The sequence below is a fragment of the Phalacrocorax carbo genome, chromosome 20 (assembly GCF_963921805.1).
Source record: "Phalacrocorax carbo chromosome 20, bPhaCar2.1, whole genome shotgun sequence".
Classification (NCBI taxonomy): Eukaryota; Metazoa; Chordata; class Aves; order Suliformes; family Phalacrocoracidae; genus Phalacrocorax; species Phalacrocorax carbo.
This window is the reverse complement of record NC_087532.1, coordinates 2,124,045-2,150,926: the sequence shown is the minus strand read 5'-3', so window position 1 is coordinate 2,150,926 and position 26,882 is coordinate 2,124,045. Positions and strand designations below refer to the sequence as shown.

At 38.8% G+C, this 26,882-nt stretch overlaps 1 protein-coding gene across 5 annotated transcripts in view; it reads left to right on the top strand.

Moving 5' to 3' along the window:
- PLCH2 (phospholipase C eta 2) overlaps positions 1-26,882 on the top strand; it is a 124,899-nt gene that overhangs the window by 440 nt on the left and 97,577 nt on the right. For 4 of the 5 annotated variants that reach the window (XM_064470020.1, XM_064470021.1, XM_064470019.1 and 1 more), the window contains exon 2: positions 13,614-14,098. The exons of the other annotated variant lie outside the window; for it this stretch is intronic. In XM_064470020.1, coding sequence (XP_064326090.1) covers positions 13,987-14,098 — 112 coding nt within the window. In that variant the 5' untranslated portion in view covers positions 13,614-13,986. The remainder of the gene's footprint in view (positions 1-13,613; positions 14,099-26,882) is intronic. 5 annotated transcript variants of the gene reach the window in all.

Sequence of the window (26,882 nt, the reverse complement as noted above, 5' to 3'; positions counted from 1 at the left end):
TCTGAGCTTGTAGGGATGAAGCAAACCCTATTTGTGATTTTAAGTTTAGACTTTTCTAATTGGGCAACTGCTTCTTTCAATATAACATTTGTTCTGAAATGATAACCTGAGCCTTCACCTTTCACAGGTATACTAAGCCAAAACTAAAACTGACTTGGATAAGAGAACAAGAATGTAAAATGATCTTTAGATATCTAAATAAAACAGCAGTTAAGTAATATTACCTGGCTGATTCTGTGACTGCAGAGTTGGTAAGTCTTAACTTGGAAGGAAAGACACACATGACCCTTCCAAAGGGTATGCATTGTTTGGCTTTTTTTTGTCATTGTTTTGGGCTGCGGAGAAGGAAATTTCTGTTCTTTCCTGGCATGAAAATGTGGGTTACCGTTGCAGAGATCTGGCAAATAATAAGGATGGCCAAATTGTTAGTGCTGTGTGTGCTTCAAATGACTCGAGCTCCAAAGGTTAGATGTAGGTCTTAAACATATCCCAAATCCTAAGGGTGATAGTTTCTAGAATCATGTTTTTGTTTCATGGTAGAGGTAGATTCAACTATTAAAAAATAAAATAGAAATAGAGTAAGATTCGCTGCTGACTGCAGTAAGTTTGAGATAGGAAATTGATGCCATCTTCAGAATCTAGTTCAAAGTTAAGTTGTTTCTTTATTGTTAAGTGGTCAAACTTTTGTCTATTAAGAGAGCTTTTTCTGTTCTTACTGAGGGTGAAAAAACTTTAGCTAGGGAGAATTCTTTTTTGCCTAGCAAGATTAGGTATGAAGGAACTGTTTAGTCCAAATGAAGGACAGACATTGTAGGGAAGGTCGGTGACTACTGCTGAGACGTACTGGTTATCTAAATGCGGGCAAGGCTGCATTGTGTCATAGTTGTTGCAGTCTAATGACCTCAGTACCAGCGTGTGAAGAACACATGAATAAATGCTAACTTGTCTCTGAGCTTTTCAGTATCTTCAGTAGGTGGACTACTTGTTTTAGATTGTCTGCTTCTGGGGGCGGAGGGTTGATTATTTATAGACTAGAGACCATGACTGGGTATAGATACATTTGGCATGGCAGACCAGTTAACAGTGGGCTTTTTTACTTAATAAGCAAAATATTTTACCAGATCTCCTTTGATCATACATGCTTGTAGAATATAAGCCTGTACAACTGAATCTTGAAACACTAAAGGGTTGCTGATTCTTATATTTAATGACTGTATTGGGAAGATCAGCTTCTATAATGCATCACATTTTGATCTTCCTTAGCCCAAAGAATCTGTCATCCTGATCACCTGCCTAAGGTATGGCTTCCTGTCTAAAGCCAGGAGAACTTTATTCTGAGTATTTTGTGTTAGTTTGTCTAATCCTTATGTTAGTCTTGGAACATTAATTTTTTCCTCTGATTGTCTGCAACATAGAGATTCTCATCTTACAGAACTGTGAGTCCTGCAGGGCCACAGATGCATGGATTGTTTGTTAACTCATGCTTTGTCATTGGTAAGTAAGTGAGACTTTTCAATGGAATGTCTTGCCTGTAAATTTGTGTGAAACCTATTAAATTCCTCCCTAGAGACCACTGCAAAATTTTCAGTCATTCCTTGCTTTAGGTTGGTTTTTGTTCTGGCTTTGCAAAAATGATGAGAACTTTCTAGTTCATGGCCAGGCTCCTTTTAAATTATCTGAAAAGGCTTTTGTTTTCTTCTTATGTGGCATTCATCATTTCTGTAATTTATGCTGAATTAAAAGCTTCTCCATTCTTACCCCAAATTGTCTGAGAGTATCTAAGTGAATCTTGCTGCAGGAAGTCCTTCCCACTGTGAGAACTTGCTGATAACATTCACATATTGTAAAAAGCTGTTGAGGTGAAAGACTGAAATTCTTTTGTAAAAGAATCTTTACTCTTGGTTAGGAATGAAAGATATAGTGTATGGTTCTTCTAAAGTTCTGGATTCACAGTTTCAGAACACCACAACCTTACATTGGTTTTAAAATGTACACAGCACTCAGTTCCTAAATATCATTCAGAGGGGCCAACTTATTTGGGAATATCACTGGTGTTTGTTCTTGCTAGCCCTGTTAATTTGTCCAGAGCTGAGAAAATTACTGTATAAATAAATTTGAGTGGATAATAGGATAAGGCCAAAGAGATTTTTTTGGTAAAGACAGTCTCTCTGTTACTAAGGATCATCTGAATGTACTGAAGTACATTAGTCACACACCAAGATATCTCAGTTCTGCGTTAATGATCCATAAAATGACCTGCTGCTTCCCATGATAGACTTAAATGAGTCTGATCTTAATATTGAAACACATTCTCCAGTGTTATGCCTGAATTTTCCTTCACTTACTTCCGCTCTCTTGGCCTTATTTTTGAGTAACCTCTGCTCTCGTTGATATCACCAGCCTAGCTAAATGATAGTAAACTTTCCTGTATATCACTTTATATAAGTGTTATTAACAATTAAGCATTATTCACAATCAGTGAAATGAGTAGCAGGTATAGACCATGCATTCAGGATCAGATGACAGTGAATAAAAGGCCTTTAGACCATGAGCCAAGTACTTTTCCAAAGGGATAGCTATTCTCCCTCACTGGCCCTGGAACTAAGTGTAGGCGATGTGGCCACTGTGTAGAACATCTCAGTATTTGCTGCAAGTCATTATGAAGTTCTGGACCTCCACATTACTGTTTAAAACACAGACTCTAAATCTGTAGGGAATTTCCAAACCTTTTATTCATTGTTTAATCTGCCTCCATTTTGTGGGGGTGGAGCACTTGCCTTCAGCACATATAAGTACACAGTAAAGTCACTGGATAGGTACCTGTAAAACTTCAGGCTGTGACAAATCTTAACACGTGCTTAGGCAAAGTTCTGACTTTCCTTGCTGTTGTTTCCTCTGTACATTATTATTTGGCAGACTGCACTTCAGTCTGCGTGCTTTTGATAGAAATTTTGAGTGTAGACATCAAAACCAAGCAGGTGTAATGCGTCAGTATTTTGAGAATCTCTGTTCCTATTGGTCTGCAGAAGGCGTAATGGCTAACAAAGGACCAGTGGTAGCTGGAGTCCACTCTTGAAAGGTCTTTGATTTTCAAATAGGAATTGAACCAAAACCCTAAAGTGTTCACTTAGAGATGAGAAAATGAAGAGGATAGGGTTCTGGATGGGGAGATGAAGTCTCAGGCTACGTGTCATGAACAACTTCCTCAGGTGCAAAATGGCCACAATAAAATCTCCTCTTTGAGCCAAGTGCATTGGGCTCTGATAAGAAAAGCTATGTAGGAATTCTGTTGTTAAGTCTGCAGGCCTTTGGATCTCGTTTGTTAAAGAACTCGCTGTTTGATCCATCTGAGGTTGGATTTCAAGCAAGCATGAGGTAAATGTTACAAATAAATAATTTAGAATTAAACAATGAAATAAGTACTGAAATAATTTTAGAAGTGCAGTTTCCCCGTATCCATGGACCTAAAAGCATTAGCTGAGTGAGGTTTTCAGATCTGTTTGAGTCAGAAATAGAGCATGTAAATTGAGAGATTGATTTTTTGTATAACTGGTTATGATCTGGCCCTGCATTTTTTTTTATTTATCACAGCCTTGCTTGTTTCCATTTAATTAAGGAATGGCTTCTGGAGAATCTTCTGACACCTCAGTAGTTGCCAGGGAGCTCTGGATTGCCTCAGAAACTAAGGGAAATCAGGTGGGAAGGAGAAGGAGCTTTAGATGTTAACATTCCTGGGAGAGATTGAAAGTGCTGCAAAAACTATGAAGTTCCTGTCCCCTCCAGGTGTTGTTTGCCAAAGGCAGTTAGGCAGAAACTTGCAATACCACTTTTTGTGTTGAATCTGATGTTAAGAGGCTGTCTCTTCATAGCTCTTCTTGCAAGACTAGTTACTATAAAATAACTTAAAAGAAGCTCCTCCCTGCCTCTTCTCCCCTCCAATGTGTGCACCCCCCCTAGCTTGTTATTCCAGATTTCCTAGTGCCCTTAGATGCTGGAACATATTTTCTGGAAGTTTTCTCTGCCTTTAACTGAAAACATGCAAGTTTTTTTCTATTTACTACAAAAAAAAAAAGCAAGAGGCGGAGCCTGAGGAAACAACGGAAGTATTCAGCTGAGGTGCCTAGAAGCAGCTATTTAGCCTGCAGATGAGAAAGTGAAGAACAGAACTTGGGGTTGTGTTGTGTGCTGGTATTGTTTAGTGGCATTGCTGCAAGAACCAAGTCAAATATATTCTACTTGATTTGGTCTGTCAAGGATGTGCCCACATTGGATTGTACAGTGGTAGCTGGCAGCGGAGCAGAAGAGAGGTTGTCAGATGGCTGAAATTGCCAGAAAGACTTGCATAAACTTCACTGGCTTTGGAGTGAGTCTTTCATAAAGATGGGTTTTAACAATTGTAATGCCTGCTTAGAGCTGGCCTTTAGCGTGTGGATTTGTGTGTTTTGTTTACTCTTAGAAACCACTTAGTGGATTTGGTGCTTCATGCCCTGGATAGCGAGATTGCAGTCTGGTTTTGTTTTTGTATCATTCTTCATTAAGTAACTTGATAGTATTTTTGTCTCCTACAGTATAAAGTGACCTATGCCACTTCTTTCTTCCCCTCCTTTGAATTTAGATAGATTCAGAATGAGTCAAAGTTATTGAAGTAATGTTATTTATTGACTAAAAGTACTAAAGTCCATGATAAGGTGGCAAATGAGGCAGAGCTGTACTTTGGCATTTATTGGATTAGGCCCTGAGGACTTGCCACCTTGAAGCAAGGCCATCAGTTAGCGTTTGTGTGTGTCACTGCCCTCTATTTGACAAAATGAGAATGGATTGGGTTCCCAGACCCCTTCCTGCTCACAGAGAAGATTCATTAATTTAAGAAATTAGTTTGGATGTCTGGAGGAAAAAAAAATACAGGCTTTTCTTTAAGTTGCCCAGTGTAAGTGTGTCTATCTTGTTTGCAGTATACACATGTAGCAGTCACTTTCACCAACTCAGTTTCTGTCTTTTAGTAGGGTGCTGTGAAGAAAGACCCACTTGAAAAGAGGCTGTGCTTTTGATTCTGTTCAGGTTCCTTACTGTGGTAAATTAAAATGCTGCCAGCTCTGCAAATCCTGATGGAAAACCTTTGCCCAGCCTTAGGTCCAGGGTGGTGACTTACTAAGCTTTCAAAAATGTCTGATGATCTTTCTAAACAATGGCAGTAGGAGAGTGCATGCAAAATATTTTTGTTATCAACTCATTTCTGAGTATTTATTAGAAATGAAGAGTGAATTGCAAACCAAGAGACTTCAATGCTCCCCAACTCACCTTTTTTTTTTTTTTTTTACAGAAGGCACTTAAATGTAGATCAATTATTAATCTTAACAAAAAAGCAGCATGTGACCCTAAGGACAATGCAAATAGATTAGACTTGATGTTCAAATTCCAGAGGAAGTTGGGCATCTACACTTATTTAAATTTCCAGTGTCAAATTTTTGAAGCAATCTAAGTCATAAGAGGCTGGAGACAATCTCTTGTAATGGATTTGAAACCCCTCAATTCTGCTGAAGTCTGTCATTCTCTCTTTTGTGCTTGGAATTGGTGTTCCATGCTCTCTGCTCATCACCTTTCTCCCTGCCACTGAAGCTTATTTCATTATTTCTGTGTTCTCCTCTATCTCTAGTTTTGAAGTCGGTCATGACTGGCTTCTACTTTATGTAAAGCTTTCTGGAAAGTAAAATGTTCAGTAGTAGTGTAGATTTGTGGAGTATTTGCACGATATTATAAAGAGGGAGCTGTGGTGTCGTTAAAGATAATAGTCCTGACTTCCATTTGCAGAACTTAAATACTAGATGGTCCTATTTTTACAGTTTTCCTTTAATGGGCTTGTGTACTCTTCTCCCAAAGCTGCATGTAATTAGCTCAGGTTTTTTAGTGTGTGTGCATGTGCTTGATATTCTCCAGTGGTATGAAGACTGCTTATTGGCTTTCACTTGTGTCAAACATGGGCAAAGTTTTATCCCTTTCTAGTTACCAGTTTTATCCCTTTCCAGTTACCCAGGGTAGGTTAGAGAAGTGAAATCAGGATGCAGAAGAAAGATGCTGTGTAGTAGATATGTACCTTCCCTTGCAGGGAATTTTAGCCATTTTATATTGGAAAATGTAGTCTGGATCTATTCTGTGCATCTGAAAGGTTTTAATTTACCCTGATTGGCTTTTCATGTTGTTCCAACCTGAGGTGTTATATATAAATTTCTGCTATAAACTTTTTGCCTTAGTAGTGATGCAAGTGGTAGAAAACTACAATAAATATGTGCTGAAAGACAGCTGGAATAGGCTGGTGGAAAAAAAACTTTTGCTTTTAATGAGGATAATGTCATTTCATTAGCAATAGTTAAATTGCTTCCATTTTACCTCACCAGTTAGCTAACAAGATATATTAATTTTATTTCATATTCTCTCTTACTGTCCTCCTTCTTCTGCTTAGGCTTTTGTATCTGGTCCTACTAGGCATCCGCAGGAGAAAGCTGATCATTTACCACTGACTTGCAAATGGAGAACACAGGTTGCCACCTCCTTTCTAACTCCCCCAGCATAAGTTATTCCTTAATATCTAAGAGATTGATCAGTAAAGCAATAAACTGCTGTACAGAACTAAAGCAGCTTGATTAAAGGTCATAGGTGTTATTCTTAAAAGAAATTCCTGCCTCTTTAGTTGAGGATGAAAGAAAAATTTAAAACCAACAATTTGGGCTTCTGGAGAGTGACCAAGACTGTGAACATAATTGAGAATATTAGCATTATTAGCATTATAGATCTCTTGATTACAAATGGCGTTGGAGCCAACAACCTGCGTCTCCTCTTTAATATGACTCACAAATTCCCATGTGTGGTAAAAGCTTAGTTTTCCAGCAGTAGTCACTTCCTGTTGGTCTCCTACCAAGGAGATCTTCCTCTCTCCATTCCTACTCTGAGGCTTTTTGTTTTTCGTGGTCTGCAGTATGAAACTTGTATTTTCAAAGTACTTTTGAGTCAAATTATTGGATGAGATTTAGAGTCTTGCTTAATTATTCCTTTGCTCTTCTAATAAAAATTTCCAGTTCTCCCTGGCCAATGAGAGATGCAAATGTTCTTAAGAAGCAAGAGGCTGCTGTGTGCTATTTTCCATTGTCATTTCAGATAGGTCTATGAACTGGGTAGCAACGAGTAATGATTACGAAACTGAGAGGGTTTTTGGCAACTCAGGATAAATGGAGAAGAGGATTACAAAGGAGTCTATCCCATATATATAGAAAAATTTCCAAAATTCAAGTTTTGTTTTGTAAAGTAAATGCTAAAGTCATATGACAGTCAATATAAGCCTGAAATAAATTATTTGGATTTAGTAAGTCTCCTTATTTGCACAAGGAATATTGAGTTACATCATCCAACAAAAATGCAGGGCTCTCCTGCATGTGCAGCTCTGGTTCAAGCTGTAAGGGGGCTGGGTGAGGAAAAGCTGACAAATGTTAAGTGTTCCTTTTAAGTGGGATGACTCTGTTCTGGGTGTAAGGTGAATGCATCAGGCTGCCAGAAAGATATTCTGATGTCCTCTTTTCTTGACTGCCTTTTCTCTGCTTCCCCCTTACATTTTTAACTGAATTGTTTGCCAGAGGACTCTGTATCACATGCCAGTTTGTTCTGTGCATGTTCTGTCCCTTGGGAAAAAGAATGTTGTATCACACCCTAAGGTGTGGGCTTACCCCCTTGTTCCGTAGTACCGAAACAGACTTCTTTCATTTTGCAGTTGCTTTGGATCTGAAGTAACATGCCTGGGCGTGCAAGTTATCTCAAATGGAATTGCCCAGTGAATGGAGTTGCATTCTTTAAAATGAACAGCATGTCATACTGAACCGCAGTAGAGTCTAAAGCAAATCCCAGGTCTCATTTGGATGCTTTAAAGTATTTTTTCTCCCACTTGACGACACTTTGATCTTTTATCCTATTGATCTGCTTCCTGATCAAACTCCTCATGTTTAAGTGATAACTTAGTTTTTGTATGTTGCGTCCACAGAATTGGTGTATCTGTTCTGGGAGGATATCAGAGCTTGTCTGAGTTCTGGTGGATGCCATGCAATACCTCCCTGAGCACAAATGCAGGTCTTTTGGGGTTAAACTTTAAATACCACAGTGATATAAAAATGGCTAAAGGATTATTAATGGTGTACACTGCTTTTTTCTTTTTTTTTTGTCTGTAAGTGATATCTATCCTGCCTCTAGGGTTTTAAGTCCTGTTTTCTAAGGCAATATGGAACCTCAGATAATAATACTTAGGTAGGGCTCTTCACCTGAGCAGTCAGTTTAAATCTTGTTCATGTGGTCTGAACAGATACAGTTGCTCTCTTTTGGCTATATTGTGATTTATTTGTGATTTATTTATTTTTTTGTCAATGAGCAGTGCTGTTCTTAGAGGCCAGTGTGTTTCCCAGTATAACAGAGGTGAAGTGTTTTCAGAGAATGTAACTGATATTTTTATCATACAATCTTTATAAGAAAATTTCCAGGAAAGCCTGGAAACTGTGCATCTTTCCTTTACTCAAATAGGAAGACTGGCCCCTGAATCTTGTTCTGAGATACTGGTTTGAATCCTGCTGTATTTTTAGGGATTGTGTGCTTTTCTGTTGGCTGCCTAGGATTTATGGGGTCATTCATCTTGCTGTATTGGGAGAGGGGCTGGGCTTATTTTTTGTTGTTTTTTAAACAATACAGGTATGCTGAAGAGAAGTGGGGGGCAGAGCGGGAAGTCTGAGGACCTGTACAGAAGTGGTAAAAGGTGGGACTGAGTAAAGAAAAAACATCTTTTTTTTTTTTCCTGAAAATAAGACATTTAGAGACCAGCTGAGTCACAATAGCTTCACTTTCAGATCAGAAAGAGTAAAGAATGTGAGTTTGACATGACTCAAGACAATAAAATATTCAGCAAGCCACGTCCTCATACAATATAGAGTATTGCGGCTCATCTGGCTTCACTGAAATGATGCCAGTATATACCAGCATGAACATCTGTGCCCATTCAGTCTTCCTCACTCTCATGGATATGTTCTTTGGTGTATAATGAGTCACAGTGATTGAACTTCCTACAAAGGAAATGACCTCTCAAAAAACCCTAAAGCAAAGAGGTGAGAGAGTCTAGCAAAATAACTACTGACCAGTTCAACTTTCTGAAAAGGAAATGGATAGATCTTGTCTCAGTGTTAAAACGGTTTCATTTGTCCTAATAACTGTAGCTTCCTGGACTAATCTCAAGCTTAAACATTTAATGTGCATGTACCAGAAATGGTGCTGTGTGGCTAGTGGCTATAAAATTGTGACTGGGAGGAGAAGTTGCCAGGTGACCAAAGCAGACAGATAACTCACCTGCTGTGAGGCAGTGCCTGTCATCTGTAGAAGTACTTGCTCAGAGCATGCGATGGAGTAGCTCCAGAAATGCTGTTGGCTGCCCTTTTGGCTTTTTCAGTGGACACAGGTGATCTAACGCCCGAGATGCCTTCTAACATCTAGTTTTGGTTCTGTCCTAAAGTTCTAAAAAAAACCTTCTTGAGTGGTTTCTAATTTGTTGTAAATAAGGGGCAGTTGCAGTGAAAGCAAATATATACTGAACAAATGTGCAGTTGTCTATCTAATTATAGCTACTTTACTTCTTCCTCGTATTCAATCTACCTTTCTTGACAGTATATATTTTGTCATGCTCAGGAAATTTCGAAATGCTTATTGAGTAGGATGGGAAAGTTAGACAAGGAAGATCTGTTATCTAGCTTTGGTTTTGGAAGGTATAGGGAGAGGCTACAGGGGAGAGTGATAAAGGCAGAATCGTATCTTAAGACTTCCTCAGCTATTATCTGTCTCAGCATATTTTCTGTCTTCAGCAAAAGTTTATGTAAACACAAAGCATAAAGTATGGGAATAGTGGCCGCAACAAATGTAATAACAGAAAGGTTTAGTCTTAAGCAAATATTGCTCACTTCATCTGAGAACAATGGCTTACTGTTAACGGCGTTTGCGTGCTTTAATGACGTCACTACTGGATAAGGCGATCATGTTAAAAGAGTCTGATAGCTCTTTGTTAACTTTGTGGTCTTTGATAATTCTGCAAAAGCCATTAACAAAATATTTCTCTTGTATTTTAGTCCATGTAAGGACTTGGTGGGTTATAGGGTCATTAATTCTCCTGCTGAGTATCATGCAATTTCTACTTCAAGTAATAAATTAATTTCAGTTCCTAGAATAATTCAAGCCTGTGGGGACCTCAGAAGGTAGGTTGGTTGGTACAACCTTCTGCACAAAGGAGGATCAACACTGAATGCAGACCAGCCTTTCCTTTCGGGTGAGGAGTCTGACTCTTGGTAAATTTTTTGCCCAGTTGAACACTGATTTTCAGCAACTATATTTGCAGATATCTTCTGGTCACTGACATATAGAAATGTTTGAGTAGCGTGTGAAATGACTGTTTTCTGGCTGTGTAGGTTTTTTTCTTTGGTTTAACCTTGCTACAATGCTGTTGCCCTAGGTGTAAAAACTAGGATAATTCCTTCTATTTTTTTTTAAACATGTTGTTGTTTCAGTTGCATGAACCCTTTCAGGAAGACCTGTACTAGGTGCTGTGTATAGGGATACCAAGGCTATCTTATTCCTAAGACAGTTATGTTTAAGCTGTAGGATTTATAGATAGTGGGTAGATACAAGCAGAAAGGGAGAACTCTAATTCTTTTTTAAAAATAAAGGGAACAGGGTATGCATGGCACATGCTTATTTGAAGAACAGCTACTAACTAGAAACAAAAGCTGCTTAAGATTTTCTTCCATTTTAAAATGTATCAGTGTGTCCACTCACAGTTGAAACAGGCATACTTAAATTTCAGAAACTACTTTACCCCATGGCTTTCACACTGAATGGCAGGCACAAAAAAGGCACTTCCCCCTCACCCCCACCCTTTCCTTTGACTACCTCTTCAGTATCTGCTTTGGATTCTAGAGTCCTCCAAAAATTCCATGTTTGAGAGTTGGGTGGGAGAAGAGAGGAGAGGACAAAGCACCATGACTAGGTGGTGGTCGTTTCTGTTGTCTGTGGTGAAAGATGTGTGTAGGGATTGGATTGGGCACAGGTGAAAGGCTGCAGGGTTCCTTTTTGTGCTTGATTTTTAAAACAGCCAGTAAATCCATAGTAATATCTAGAAAGGATTATAGACTTGATACACTCATGGCACTGTTAATCTGTTAGAGCAGCATTTAGGAGACAGCGTGTGAGACAAGTCAACCAGTAGCTATACGATGAGTTTCTCATATTATCACCTTATATGGACTAGAGAAATTAACCCAGGGTGTGGGGTTTGGTTTGCAAACTCCATAGTGTTGATCAGACAGCAGTTAGTGGTAACCAGGAAATAAGTGGTGTCATGTAGACAGTTAAATTTGAAAATACGAGTGAGATCAATAGATCTAGAAATGCTTTTACAGGGTGATTGTGATAGCAGGCTACAGTCATGAATTATTCTGTTTTATTAGGTGCTTGTCACACATACAGTGAGTTGCAGCAAAAAGTTGGTATCTGCCCCCAAATTCTATTGGGAGATAACTCAGCCTTGTTGCTGAGTTGAGTCCAGCATCTACGGTGTTTGACACCTACTTGCTTCAAGTACCTTGTTCCTCCTCCTCAGCATGCACAGCATTAGTTCAGCTGAACACAGGATGCTTGCGATGCCATTCATATTATAATCATTGAAGATGTACCAGCACTTTTCACCAGATCAACAAGAGCTGAGAGAAACGGTTTGTTTCATCCAAACATCCCCAAATGAGCTGCAGCAAGAGGTGCACCTCCGCTGTTAAAATTGTGTGTCATGCCAAGAAAGAGTTATGAATGTTTACCTTTTTTCTGGCATCATAGAAGACACAGCTTATGCATAGGAGCATAAGTAATCGTATAAGCCAAAGAGTTGCGGCTGGACTTCAAAAAGTGTCAGAATCACAAATGTGCCTCAGTAAAGGGTCTAGTAAAAAGTATATACAGGATAGAAAAGCTCAGAATGAGTCTTGGCGAGTCAGCTCTGAGTGTCTGTAAATATATTTTTTGGTATTCATTTGATTATTAAAGGAAAAAACATTTATTTTGGGATACACAAAATTAGTACATGGAAATGTATGAATAGTTTTCAGTCTAAAGCAGAATGTTTGCTCTGTATTCTTTTAACTAATTATGTATATGAAAATATCAAACAGTGATGAAGGGATACGATGACAGCATGTACAAGGAGGTATATTTTGGGGGGCACAGGGAGTATCTTTGGTAACCTATTACCTCCCTCCCCTTTCAGTCCAGTCAGTTTGCAAAATCTGTTGGAAGTGTATAGTTTTGGTGACTCTAGCCGTGCTTTGTAATAAACATATTCTTTGCCAAATGAATTTCACCTACTGATATGCCCAAAACTATTTCAAGGCCACAGGAAACCCTTTGAGATATTTCCCATTTAAATGTGGAAACAAGTGATTTTAATGATACTGAATTTCTGCAGGATTAATATCTTTAAGCACTGCTGTCCCATATACGAAGTTGCTATGCATTTGGCTCCATGTATGGATATTACTTCATTGACTGACATGCTCCCTCTCAACAGAGGAGATTGTGACAAGATAGAGAACGGAGAAGGTGGGGCTTGGTGAAAAGATAGTCATAGAGAGGAAATGACTTCCCAAAGAAGCTCAATGAGGGACCAAAGAAAAAGACGAGAGGTACAACTTCAACCTGGCAGATGCTGTAACAGGGACATCTCTGTCTTTTTTTGCTACAGATGTCTGAACCCCCTCCTCTATTTCTACTCACTGTAAATTAACAGTGATGCCTCATTGCCCTCTCTCTTTTAAAATAATGTCAAACTGGATCTGTGCTTTCACAACAAAACATGTTAGGGCAATGTTTCAGAGCTCAACTTGTAATTACAAACTGAAGGAGACTCCCATAGATTCAAACAGTTACCAGCACCAGGTAGGATCCCAGGTTTCTGTCTTGTGTGATTGCTGTTTCGGAGTGAGCCTTTGACCTTCTTCCTCTGAGGAAGGTATCCGTCTGAAAGTTTTGGAAAGGTGAGTCTTCTGTAGCCAGTGGGCAGGAGATAGGTAAGAATAGGGAAGGAGAAGGCCAGACAATGATGAAGAGATACACTATAGAGAGAGCTGATGGCATGTAGGAGGAGAAAAGAGCTTTAAAGGGTAACAGCCAAAACTGAAGAGCAGCCAGCATCACAGCAGATAATTCTCAAAGCTGTCCTTTGGGAATATAGCTGATACATTCACTTATGTGGAAAAATTGAGTTAAGTGTATGTGTATCTATATATGTGTGTGTATATGTATATATATAAAAAATTAAACCAGCAAAAGTAGTTTGGTTTCTGGAGAAGCTGCTGCTGGCAAAAGCATTCTTTTCTGTTATTATACGAAATACTGGGGTAAGGGGAAGGAGTTGGTAGTTTGTTATGTGAGGAGCTACCTGAGTATAAGCAACCGCTGAGGTCAGTCCATTGTATGCCATCTAGCTATGTTCCTGCAGTAAATATTGTATAACAAACAGTTAAAGCAACTTCCATTATTTAAAAAAAAATTGTCTTCTTCAGGTTTGCAACATGCAAGAGACCCTGGGAGGATAGACTGAATGCTTGTAACTGTGTTGCTCCTGGGAAGGGCCATCACATCCGTTCTATCAAGGCTGCGCTCAGTGGCAATTCTTTCTCCACACCAGTACTATAAATTTTATTCTTCAATGCATGGAATATGTGTCAGCAGGGTTAAATCAGGACAGTCTCCTGAATGTGGAATTCCAGAGACGGCTCTTGCTGTGACTTCCGAAGTAAGCCCACACCATCCTGAAATTCTTGATTTTTCTCAGATACTCTTTTATTACTCAGCTGAATCTTTCTGCAGATATCTGTTCTGAAATACTTTGACTTGGAGCGGAGCACTGTTGCTAGGCTGCTCTGAAAGCTTGAGATGGCTCTGACTTCTCCAAAATCTGCAGCAGGGGATTTGCCACAGAGAGAACAACTCATCCTCCATGAAGGAAACTGTTCCCATTTCCTCTCTGCAAACATCATCGCAATAGGTAAGTGAAAGGTTACAATCCTTTCATCTAATAGCTTTGTATTGAAAGTACTTTTTTACTCCCAATTTACTTTTATTGTATTGAGATTTCATATGGGATTTCTAGTGCTTGTATATTCCTTGGTCCCTTTTTTCTGTGTAGCTGGTGTGATGACTAAGTTTGGGTGAAGCGTAGTTAAAAAACCAGCCAAACAAACAAAACCCCAAATCAAATACCCCCTCAACTCCCCCAAAAAAACAACCAACCAAAACCACTAAGAAAAACCCCCAAACCAGCAAACAAAGTGTCACTACTCTAGCCTGTTGGGCCTGTTCCAGTAGTGTCCAGGAGTTTGTGGCATATACGAGACTGTAAACACCTAATATAGGCTGGGAATGAAATGAGATGGTATTGGAAGGCAAAAATTGTATCAAGTTTAAATAAAATATGGAATATTACCTGATACAGTAAGGATAGCTCTGAATCAGTCTTTCTTATGGCCTAGCTTGTACACACAGCCTGTGACATTTGAGTCATGGGAAGGGACCTTCGTGTGTAAAATCACTAAAACTTTCTCATCAATTATTCTTAGACTGGGGGTTTTGCATGATCAACTTTACATTTGCAGTCTTAGGAAAGTTCAAGCTGCTTTTATTTGTTTGTCAGCACAGTGTTGCATTCACCTACTAGTAGCAGAGCCCCTAATGTGCCAGAAGGTATGATTTAAAAGCAAGCCTTTTTTTGGCTCACTCTTTTAAACTGACACCAAGACTAACACCTGGACCCTTAAACTCTTTTCTCCATTACAGTTAGTTCCTTGGTGATTTTAATAGAAGGTAAAATTTATGTATGTATTTTAGAAACCATTTTCCATGAAGGAACTATGTGCTTTTTCAGTGTTCATTAAGTATAGTATGAATTGTTATGAAAGCTTTTGCTGCATGATAACATAAGACCGTGACTCTAATGTTACCAGTGCTTCCCAAGACATGCTGGACAGCACAGTATCTTCGTGTAACCAGTGACGTTTATGCTTGAATAGATGATTGGAGTGTTTTTGAGATGCACTTAAATAGACGGGAAACTGACTCCTGCTCCCAAGTTAAGGAAAAATACAAATTGGTACCCTCACCTAATGTGCTCATTAGAATCTTGATGTGTTGTGTTCTGTGGCTGTAAATAATGATATAGCAAAAAAATGGGGACATGGCAAAATTCACAGGAAGATTGAAAGGACAATGTAAGAGTGCTCTTATCTACCAGACCATCGAACAGCACAAGTCTACGCCAGTAACAAACTGGCTCTGAATCACTGTCTGACTTGTGGCTGAAGCGGGATATGCTCATTTCCCATAAAATGCCCATGATCCCTTCTGATCTTCAACTGAATCTCTCATGGCAGGGAATGTTTGTTGTTGGTTTGCTAAATATATGAAGTTTAAAATGCTTTCATATCTCAGTGAGCATACTTGGAGATACAACCCTATCTGCTTTTGAAACCGCAGATGACATGCACATCATCCACAATTTGTTAACAAAGAATCACAACATTGGTGCCTTTACAGAAACCAACAGATGCATCCGTGTTCCTGGCTGTGCACCTTTCATTGTATCCATGAGAATGTAAGGTCTATGTGTTTGAAAAGTAACATTTCCAACATAAGCAGGTCCGCAAGCATAAAACCAAGCAGCTGTACACAGAAAGTGCGCTACTGCTTTTAGATTTTCATGTCCAAATGCGGTGGGAACCCAATATTAGACTGCTTGCTTATCTGTATCCCTCCCTGTGCCCAACAGATAATGAGTATCTGGTTTAGTTAAAAAATGTGGCTAATAAAAGTTAACACTCTTCTGAAAGAATGCAAACCTCCCTGTTTTAAATTTGACCATTTTTAGCTGCCTTCCAATGCTGGTTAGCTGATTTGTTTTTCTGAGAGATTAATTAATTAGCTGGAATATCTTTAGTGGGTAGCAGTGTGGTGGCTTGTAGCTCCCTTTGGCAATTAACGTAGACTTGAAACAATACATGTAAAAATGAAGCTGACAAGACACAGAAACAGAGATGAGAGAGAGAAAAGGAATAGAAGGCTTAAAGTCTTGGTGGTTTAAGAGATAAGCACTCAAATTTAAAAAGAATGTGTATCACTTTTCTTTGCAAGACAGGTAGACAGAAGATGGCCAAAAAGAACTGGCTTTTGAATGTAGGTAGAAATGAGATCTGCCATTTATTAAAGGTTATCAATCATATCCTAATTAAGCCTCATTTTTAGGGTTTAATCCAGGAACTAGTAGAGAATAGGATTATATTTAGCAGGAAAATCTGTATCTCTTTCCTCCTATCTGGCATTGCAAGTTTTATTTCCATAGATCTCTGAATCATCTTGTCCTGGTTGTTGATCCTAAAACAGGAGAGTCTTTAGACTGAAATTGTGTTCTTAAGAACTGTGGATTTGAGAGGGAGAAGGACTGCAGGAGAACGGACTATTTATAAGAATTACAGAACTTGGTCTATGCAGCTTTGCTAGAGCAAATGTTTGTGTCTGCTGAATTCCTCTTAAGAAGGCAGTGAGGTATGCTGAATCTTCTTGTGAGACATAAAATTATTTTTCTTGTCAAAGCAATTCATACTAATAAGATAGAAACAGTGGGAGCCAGTAACTTAGCATTATCTTTCTTGTGGCCGATTCTAGTGCGGTTGCCTATCAACTGTTTTTTGGCTTTTAACCAAAAGCCAAATCAACTATTTTTTGGTTCCTTTATTCAGGAGCATCAAGTGCTCCTAAATAGTTTATTCTTCAATCTTTACCAGATATATTCCAGAGGGAATGCTGAATGCTGGGAAAACCGGGAGGAATTATTGCAGTAGAATCCAGCTATGCAACCCATAAGAACAGCAATGAAAACCCAACCTCTTTCTCAAAGCAAAACATTTTGGGCCCCCTATTTAAAAAAAAAAAAAGTAAATTAGTATCATAGGATGAGACTGTCAAAACCAGTTGCAACTTTTTTCCTTGATTCTTTCAAGTGCTTCTGGAAAATCTTTCTTGAAGTTGATGAGAGCAGGATTTATACTGCCTCAGGTTGTGGCTCTGTGCCATGAAGATGTCTGCATTGAGCTGAGAGATACAGAGCTCAAAGAATAACTATTGTTAGCTGTTGCTCTTTTGAGTGTTGACAGCTTGCGCAGAGGAAAATGAGCTCTTCTCTTGGGAAGCTCTGGAGATTACAGATGTGATTTTGAACATCAGGTGTCGACTGGAGGTTGGGTAGGAGGAAGGGAATTGTGTAACTGATGTCTGTGGCAGATGAGTTTGTGCTGCAGGAGAGATCTGAAGGAGCAGGAGCTGGTTTGTTGCATCTAAAAAAAAAAAAAAGTCGATTTATCCCAAGATTTTAATCAGAACTTCATGTATTCAACACAAGACTTACTTGCCTGAAATACATTCTCACTTATGCCTACGGTCATGAGGTAGACAACACTAAAAGTTTTGGCTGGGCTCTCACAGGAATCAATTTAATCATTTTGGCCAACTTTCCAGCAGTTGTGAGATCAATTTAGCTTTCCGCTGGCTTACAATTTGGGCTGATATGTATATTTTTACTAATATTAATGGGGCTGAATATATTTGTATTGTGGTTGTAGTGAAAATAGTTTATCAGTGAAAATATAATCCATAACTAACTGTCATTACACTAGTTCTTATCTTTATCTTGTATATTTAGTGATACTAGTTTTTGCTAGTAGAGGTAGCTATCACGTTTGATCATTGTCTGAATGTGCTTCTTGGGTTCATTGTATGTAGTAAGTACTGCAATATTCTAGATTTCTTCTTGAATTTATGCAGGAAGTGGAGCATCTGTTCACAAATAAATTATTCCTATGACTGCTTTTTTTTATTTTTCAGAAATAACCACAAAGCATATTCTTAACTGAAAGGTAATCTAAAGGAGACGGATGAATTTTAAGTTCCTGCAAACAGTAACTACAGTTTTGCTGTCTTAAATGCATATGCATTTTTTCAGCAGTGTTGTAGGATTTTTTTTAATTCTTTCAAAATTCTGTTGAGCCCCTGTTAGTGCCCTGTTTGCAGTTGTTGCAGCTTAGGCAAATGCCCAAGCGCTTGGATAAATGAAGCTTTCATTGAGTGCTGTGATCACTAGTAAGGGAACAAGCATGCACTGAAGTACTTTGCTAAGTTGGGACCTCTCCTGATGTTCTTAGCTGAGGAATCCCTTCAATACTGAAGGCCTGTAGTGGGATCTTTAGCATTCCGCTGTCCTCTCTTGCCTTTGCACAACGCCTAAGCTTGCTTGTCCTCAACTCTGCAAGCTGTTCTGTTTGTATCTTGTGGTTCCTCAGCATATGAAGATAACACTTGCTCATACGCTCTGGGGAAGGTTGCCCCAATATTACTATTATAACGTGTCAATAGGAAAAGAGAAATATTTTCAAAAATATTTTCCTGCCTCTCCCTTGCAGATCAAACCAATAATTTTTTTCTAGCTCTTTCTCATAGATTGGTTTGCGAGGGGGTTGAAAAAGAAAAGTGAAGAAATTTAGAGGTGAAATAGGTGTAATACATAATCTGTGTGTTTTCTGGCACTACAGAAGTAAGATGGTGTGTTCCAGTGATTGCAATATTATATAAACTGACTTCTAGGGAGCTACTTTTTGTTTGTAGGATGAATTGAAATTTCTTGCCTCCTGAACAAGAATTGTCCATTATATACTTCTATGCATAAAGCACATAGGACAAAGTGCAAAGAAATGGCAGAAATAGCTGGAGGGAGAGAAAGTCTTCATTGTGCCTGTGCAGCACTTCCAGCATTCCAATGCAAGTGGGTCTGAGCCTAAACAAAAGCTGGTCTGCAGCTCAGGAATCCCTTTGCAGACTTGTTCAGAACACCCACTTGAGTTTGTTCTTACCTCCCTAATTAACTCTTTATATGACTCAGTTTAAATGCTGTGTAGTGCAGGAGCAGCTTTTATCTTATTTTGCCTTTGTGTTGTAATAAATGCTAAGCAATCTACACAGAAGTGATCATAATGCTGTTGAGCTGTTGTCCTGAGTAGCCTGTGCTTTCAGATATGACATTTCAGCTTTATCAAGCTGATGCTGTCATATGTAGCACTCCAGCTTTCTCATTTGGGTAAATAAATCTGCAAGAAAACTTAGGAAAGGATGGAGATAGAGAGTTAAATCACTAGTTGGAATAAATCCATGCCATTAAATAAATGCTCCTCAATTGATCATTTGGTCCCATAGTATCATAGCTACCTACAGTCAACTAATTCCTGTACCATACTTATTAATCTGAGATGGTTTGAAACTCTTAGAATTCTTCTGCAGTTTTCTGATTGTTTCCTAAGTTGAGACAGTTTTCAAAACTTGTTGTAAGATCTGCTTTTCTGTGTAGGCTGTGTATGGATGAGGAATGAGATTGCTATGTAAAAAGGAAATCTAAGTGGAATGCAATGAACTTTTACATAATTTTGCTGTATAATGTGATTCAACATTATTATAGCAGCACTGGGAAAGTCCAAAATCAAGGAGGTATATGGCAAATTCAATAATCCTCTATTTTTCAAATATGTTCTGGCATGTCTAGACTCACTTTTCCCCTGTAATCTGATGAAAGTGTGTTGTGCACAGACATGCAAAATCCTGTTTGCTTAGATATATAGTACATCAGATTAGCCTGGAGAAGTACTTAAGATGGCCTTCAGCATGTGTCTTTAACATGCTGCCTGTCTGTATGAGCAGTGCTTCTGTCATGGCAGGGGGCCTGCACTAGGTGATCTGTAAAGGTTCTTTCCAACCCAAACCATTTTGTGACACAAGTTTAGCTAAAGAACAGACACACAAGTGATATTATGTGCATTGGCATCAGCTGCCTGAAAGTAATTTTAAGTAAAGTTATGTTTCTGTGAAACTGCTCAACAGTTAAACTCAAATGTGAACTGATACTGTGGTTCTGCTAGTTCCGCATGTATTAGTGAGTGACTGAAGAATGGATGCTGGTTTGTTTTGTTTTTTGTTGATGCAGTTTGAATCAGATCTGAAAAGACACACTGTATATCCTAAGTGTTTAAACTTAAACATATTCTCCTTGATTTGGCACAACACAGACAGTCAATACTACAAAATTCTAACACCGAATCCTGAAGTTTTTGCATAGTCTCAACATAAAAAAATGTTTTCATCACCTTTTTCCTTCCTGAACGGGGAGTAAGGCTATAGTGTCACAAACATTGCAAGCTGTTGTCCATGCTCCTTTTTGCTGCAGAGGCAGAAATGAATGAGTGAGGCTTGCAGAATGCACTATTGTTTCCTTTGTTGGCAATGTCAGCTTATACTAATTTAAAGTGTTCAGGAGTCCATGGACGGTTGTAATAAAGACATAAATCTAAGGATGTAATACTGGACTGCTCAGCAGACCCAGATTGTAGTTCCAATTCTGTTACTGACTTCTTGTTTGACTGTTTTTATAACTTCACTTTGTCCTTCGGTCGTCTCTTATCTTGATTATAAATGGGAACTGCTATTCCTGCGCAGCAGACACTTCCCAGTCATGTTTGGATCTCTTTATTACCTGTGTAGTAATACAAATAATAATAACGTTCAACCTAATAAATTCAGAAACGAAGTAACTGTGGTAAGATCTTCTAGGCAGTGACACTTGTGTTGTGGGTACCGATACCGGGTGCTTGGGAGCTGTCCTGCAAAATACAAAATTGCAGACCCCAAAAAAGTCTGAACCCTGGAAGTCTTGTGTAGATAGAAATACTGAGTTAGGTAACAGTAAGTGTGGTATGTTATTTATTCTCTTTCCTGCCAAAAAAACCCAACCAACAAACAAGCAAGCCCAAATCCCTATTTAGACATACAGATTTTTTAAAAAATTAGATTTAAATGGTTTTCTATTTTAAAAAAAAGCCATATCTTTTATGATGAAGGGCTGTTTAATAAGTGAAGCAACTGTTGTATTTGGAATGGAACCAGCTGGTTCCTCTCATCTGTTAGGATGAGGAAATGGCCTCAACCTGCATCAGGGGAGGCTTAGGTTGGATATTAGGCACAATTTCTTTACTGCCAGAGTGCTCAGGCACTGGAACAGGCTGCCCAGAGAGGTGGGGGAGTCACCACCCCTGGGGGTGTTAAAAAACTCTGTAGATGTGGCACCTGGGGACATGGTTTAAGAGGCCTTGGGGTGTTGGGTTGGTGGCTGGACTTGATAACCTTAGAGACCTTTTCTGGCCTTAATGATTCTATTCTATGACTCTATGATTTATGGATGCCTAATTAAACCTACGAGAGGCTGACATGCTAAGAATGGGAGGGAAAAGGTGCTATTACTTCTGTCAGGTTAACATTTTAAAATGTTGGAAAAAAGACCTAGAGTAGGACTATGCAAAATGGTGATTAAGCTGTGTGCCTGTGAATTGCAGTGTGAACTGTCCCCAAGGACGGCAGTCAGCAGTTTCTAAATTCTGCTTGCTTTTTGCAGTTATCTAGGATAAGCTGAATCCTTGCTCTGTGCCTCGCAAGATTAAAATGGAGGACAATAATAGCCTATCTGTGTAGCAGTCAGTTATATATGCCTGCTTCAGTTGATAGACACTTCCTAGTCTGGGTAGAGAATTCCCCTGCAGTTCCTCTCAGACTAACATTTCAATTATATGTGGGATTTTTGTAATGTAAATTCTGTGCCTTAGATGTGAGAAGATGATTTCTTTGGAATTAAACTTGTGTGTATCTGAGGGGCAGAAATTGTCCTAGAATACATAAATAGAAAAAAAGGCTGTAAATAGAGGTCTCAAAAGTGTTTCTGCACGTACCGTACTGGATGAATTTCTATTGAAGCTTCTGGGTGAGTAACAAATTAACAGTATTAACTTCATTTGCAGAAAAGGTGTGAACATTTAGACATTCATAAGTGTTAGACCTATGCTGCAACTCATATGCATACCTGCAGCTCTAAGGTTTAGCACTCTGTCTCAACGTCGGTACCTGAGAGTTGGAACAGTAGAGCTAAATAGATTGATACTTATTCTGACGTTACTCCTTGAGCCCATTTCAGCCTAGAATTTCCTGAGTTCAGGCTTTTACTGCTTCCTATGCAGATTCAGAATGTGACTGGAAATCTCTAGCCAGACGTTCAGTTTCTTAAAACAAAATTTGTTTTATTTGCAGGCCTATATGCAAATAAACAGCCAAACATTTAGGTGGGTGTTTTGCCAGAGGGATCATAAACTGATGTATTTTCATCTCAGGTGGTGGTGGTCTGGGGCAGATCTGAGGTCTGATGAAACACTGAAACAATCAATTTTCAGTTTGTGAAAAAAGGCTGTTTTCTGTTGTCCATGCTCATGTAGCATTCTGTGATACCGTTAAAGTCTTAGAAGAAAAATTACTTGAATTCAGTCTTTGAGCTGTTTTATCTCCCACTAAGAGATGACAAAATTGTAAGAAATTGTGCCATTTATGTAATGTAGTGTGTGTTGTAAATGAGAAAGTATCATGAATTACTTGATGACAAGAGCAACTTCCAGTCCCTGGGTCATTTTGCAATGCAAAAGGTGATATTTGGCTACAACATGACACTAGAGGGCAGCTGTGTTCTTAATTTTATCCATACGTTCCTTGTGCTGTACACATGCATGTTCCATCATACATTATGTACATCTGGTGGAGGGCAGAGACTGGCGAACTGTGTATGATGGAAGGTGTCAGGAAACATTTGGCTCAGTATGCAGTCCCTGCTTCCCTCCCATCTCTCCACCAGAAAAGGGCTGAGCAGAAGGCTAAGTCTTAAGAGTCCAGATTGAGCTGCTGGAGCAGAGGTTACAAGGCCTCAAAGTACTTGTTTCCAGCTGCAAAAGGCAGCTTAACAGTAATTTGACCATTAATTTTTGTGATGGCTTGCTAGACTTCCTCTTGCAGATTTTCAGCAGTCTTCACTTGAAAAAAAAAGTGGAAAAGTCACTAGAACTTAATATTCGCTTAAGTGTACCTCTCAAATATTAAGATTTACAAAACCATTTGAAGTTTGAGTAAGATACAATGACATATAAAGACAATGCTTAGTTACACTTTGTCACTTGTTCGCAACAAGCGATTCCATGTAAGTATCCTTGGTATGGGTTGTATTTCCATGTAATCATGCAATTAGAAAAAGATCTTATGGAAATGTACACAACTTAAATTCTTCTTTTGCAGCTGACTGAGGAGTGTTAATCTGAGAATTTATGACAAAAATGTTGAAAGTACTTTGTGTGGTTTTGTACATAATAGTTACTGAATTGATACTCATTGTATTAATCATTGTCATTATTAAAGGACCTGAATCCATGCTGCCCACGAAAAGGATAGCTGAGCCATCAACTCACTAGGAAACCAGCATGAGGAAACAGACTATGGGGAAGTAATAGTTGAAATTAATGAAAGCATGAGGAAAATTTAACTAAATGGAAAGTCGGGATTGATTGTAATACAATTGAACATAGCAAGGTAAATCTCTCAACCTCCTAGCTTGTGTTTAGACTAATGAGAGCACTCCGCAGCCTGGATTCTTTCTCAGCTGTTATCTTCCTTTACCTATTTACAGAGTGGCCTTACAATACTACTGTTCTGGTGTATATCTATTTCCCTTCCTTCTGTAGGATAAATGATGATACAAGGCCTAGCTCAAAAGTAAATCTGGACCAAACAGCCTGTGAGGAACTCGTGTGTCATTTTGACTGTGCTGAACATTGGTATCTTGTCTTTCAGCTGATGTGATTCATATATTCCATTCTCCTTTCTTTGAGGAATGTATATTTGTTTTCTTAAGGGTATTCATTTGGATCAACTTGCCATTTAGCCCAAATAGATTCAATAGGCAATGAAAAACTGCCAAGTTTTCTAGATTCCTTTCTTGTTTTTGTTTGGTTGGGGTTTTTGTTTGCCTGGTTTTTAGTGAAGTGTATTGTAAAGTAGTTCTTGGAGGCTCTGTGTCAAGGTGCCTAAAGTTGTTTAGTCTCCTAACTGAATGTGTGGAAGTTAGGAGCCTAGATACTATCGAGTCTGACACCGGCAATAGCGCAGAGAGGTCTCCAATTTGACTCCAATTCACACATCCTTTCACCTTGGGTAGTGATTTTGTTTGGGAATTGTGAAATATTAGTAACTACCTGCCTTTGTCTTAGTGGAGTTTTGCCAGGATAAATGTGTGTAAGGTTGTGAAACTGTCAAAATACCATAAGGATACTTAAGACAGAGGTCTGATTTGTTGGTCGTTCCCCATTGTTGGAATATTGCAGTTCAGCCTCACCTTTCTTTGTGTGCTATTGAAGTCCTGTGTCTATAATAAAAAGGGGAGACTTACTTGGACAGTCAATTTATACACTAGCTCTGCCTCTTCTGTAGAATTTAACTAGAGAAAACAAGACAAAGGCACTGACGGAACTATGTTGCAGAAACTGTTTTTTTCTGTCCTGGGGAAAAAAAGGCAGTGTACTCCACATGTAAACATAGCCATATGCTAGCTTCATAGTAAAAATCTGCATCTCAGATTTTAACTTCTGTAACTTAGAATCATCGGGCCTTCACTTTGAAGTTTGAAAAGGAAAGTAACAAATGGCAGGTTTGATGGGTTAAATCTTTCTGGTGAGCAGAAGCTTAACTCAGACTGCCTTTTTTTGAGGTGCTAAAGACTATTATATTACTCCAAGACAATTTAAAGCACTCTAGAGTATCTGTGAGCAAGTTATATTGCCTGTACAGAAATAACCAGTCCTGGAGAGGAGACAGACCAAGCCCCTCTTTACTTTAGGCTTAGATGGCAACAACTGAGTAACATGCTATTGATACCATAGTATTGTCTAAGCCAAGCTCCTACTATGATGTTAATGGACCTATTTTCATGTCACTTGTGAAGCAGCATAATTCTTCTGTTGAGGTAAAGCGTGAGGCATGTTAATTTTTTTGTGTGCTGGTGTTAAGAGCTTTTTATGGTTGAACATGGATTAGAAACTAGATGACCTGAATGTGATCTTGTTAAATCTTCTACCTCTGTTACAATCTCCCCCCTCAAGTTTTCTTGCTCTTTCTCTTGTGTGTCTGTTGCTGCCTGTATGTTTAAAGTATGTGGAGGGAAATGGGACATTTCAGGCAGAATAAATAGTACTGTTTGCACACGCATTCCAGAGCCTAGGATAAGAATATTGCTAATGTAGTGCTGTGTCTGTATCGCTGGTGCCATCTACTGGATGAATGCACAAACGCTGAGCTGGCATTGTACAAGCAGCTATATTTTTATATATTTTTTTATATGTATATCTCTTCCACGGTTATTAAACAGTTCTTGTGAACAGTGCAGTGACAAAAATATGATGCATAAATATGGCTCTTCTACTATATATGATCTATATGCAGCCTATGCAGGCTTCCTGTGAAAGAGAAATCACAGCAGACTGCACTGCATGTGTGCTCATATCTACATAGCCTCCAAACATTCACTTCATCCTTCTAGAATGCAGGTTTGGAAAGTTTCATGCTGCCTTGGAACCAGTTCTGTCAGAGTACTGTTATTCCTAGAGCTGTTGTACCTGGCACCACATGATGGTCATTACCTAGGGCAACTGCCACTGTGTTCCCTCAAAACCGCTGCTAGTTGCAAGGCAGAATAAAGGTCCTCAGTAGGTTTGAGTATCTGGTAGCAGGGAAGTTGCATTTCTTTATAGTTCGATTCTTAGAAACCAGTGAAATAAGTAACAATAATGCTCAGCCAGATGGTTAGAATAAGCGCGGTATGTTTAGAGGTAGAAAACTAAGGTCTGGATTGACTGAACCAGTGCTGGAACAATCAAAAATAAAGTCTTTGTGATGCTGTGAGGGGAAAAATATGTTCCCTTCATTCATTTGGATGGGTGCATAGCCTGTGTATTTGTCAAAGGTGAGAGGGGGGTGAAATCCAGTATTCTTTGACAAAGTTCAACTATATTGGCATTATCTGTGGGAAGTTCTTAGGATACAGCCATTAGCTGTGAATAAGTCTGTCATTCAAATCAGCTCAGAAGGATGCTCTTGTAAACACCGTAAATGAAAGCTGAGTGTGTGTCATACATTTTCTCACAATTATTTGTATCTGCTGATAATTCTGGTAAATTTAAACCCCTTGAAATTTGCTGAATGCAGATATAACCAAGTGACTCTTAGCCATTGTGTCTTACAGCATGGACTATTGTCTGGCTTTGATTTGCATTTGGAGTTTGGCAAATGGCTTATTAATATCCAAGCCAACCCCGACTGTGTGATACTGTGAAACCTGCCTGGCTGATACTGTGAAGCCTGCCTGGCTTTAGGTATTGCTTACCTCCCAAAACATTTAAATGCCCTTCATCTACAACAGGTTTTCTTTTTATCTTTGTTAACATCATAATCTTATCTGTCAGTTCGATCTGAGGTTAAATACTTCATCGGAGAGAGGAATGCTTTGTTTCTTGGGAGAACAAAAGCTTCAGTTGTCTTCTGAAGCAAATCATGGTGGTTTTCTAGTTATTTAATTATGAGGAACTGCTTTATGTGTGACTGCTACTAACTTATAGGCAAATCCAGGGTTCTTTGGCTGCATCGCAGGCTATATAGTAAAAAAAAAAAGAGATAATACTCTAGTTTTGATACTCAAGATCTCAGAGATACAAACTGTGAATTAAACCTGTGCAGCCAATGTGAAGGGAAGCTGCTCTTCAAGCTGCATCGGGGAGGTTTAGATTGGATATTAGGAAAAATTTCTTTACTGAAAGAGTGGTCAGGCATTGGAA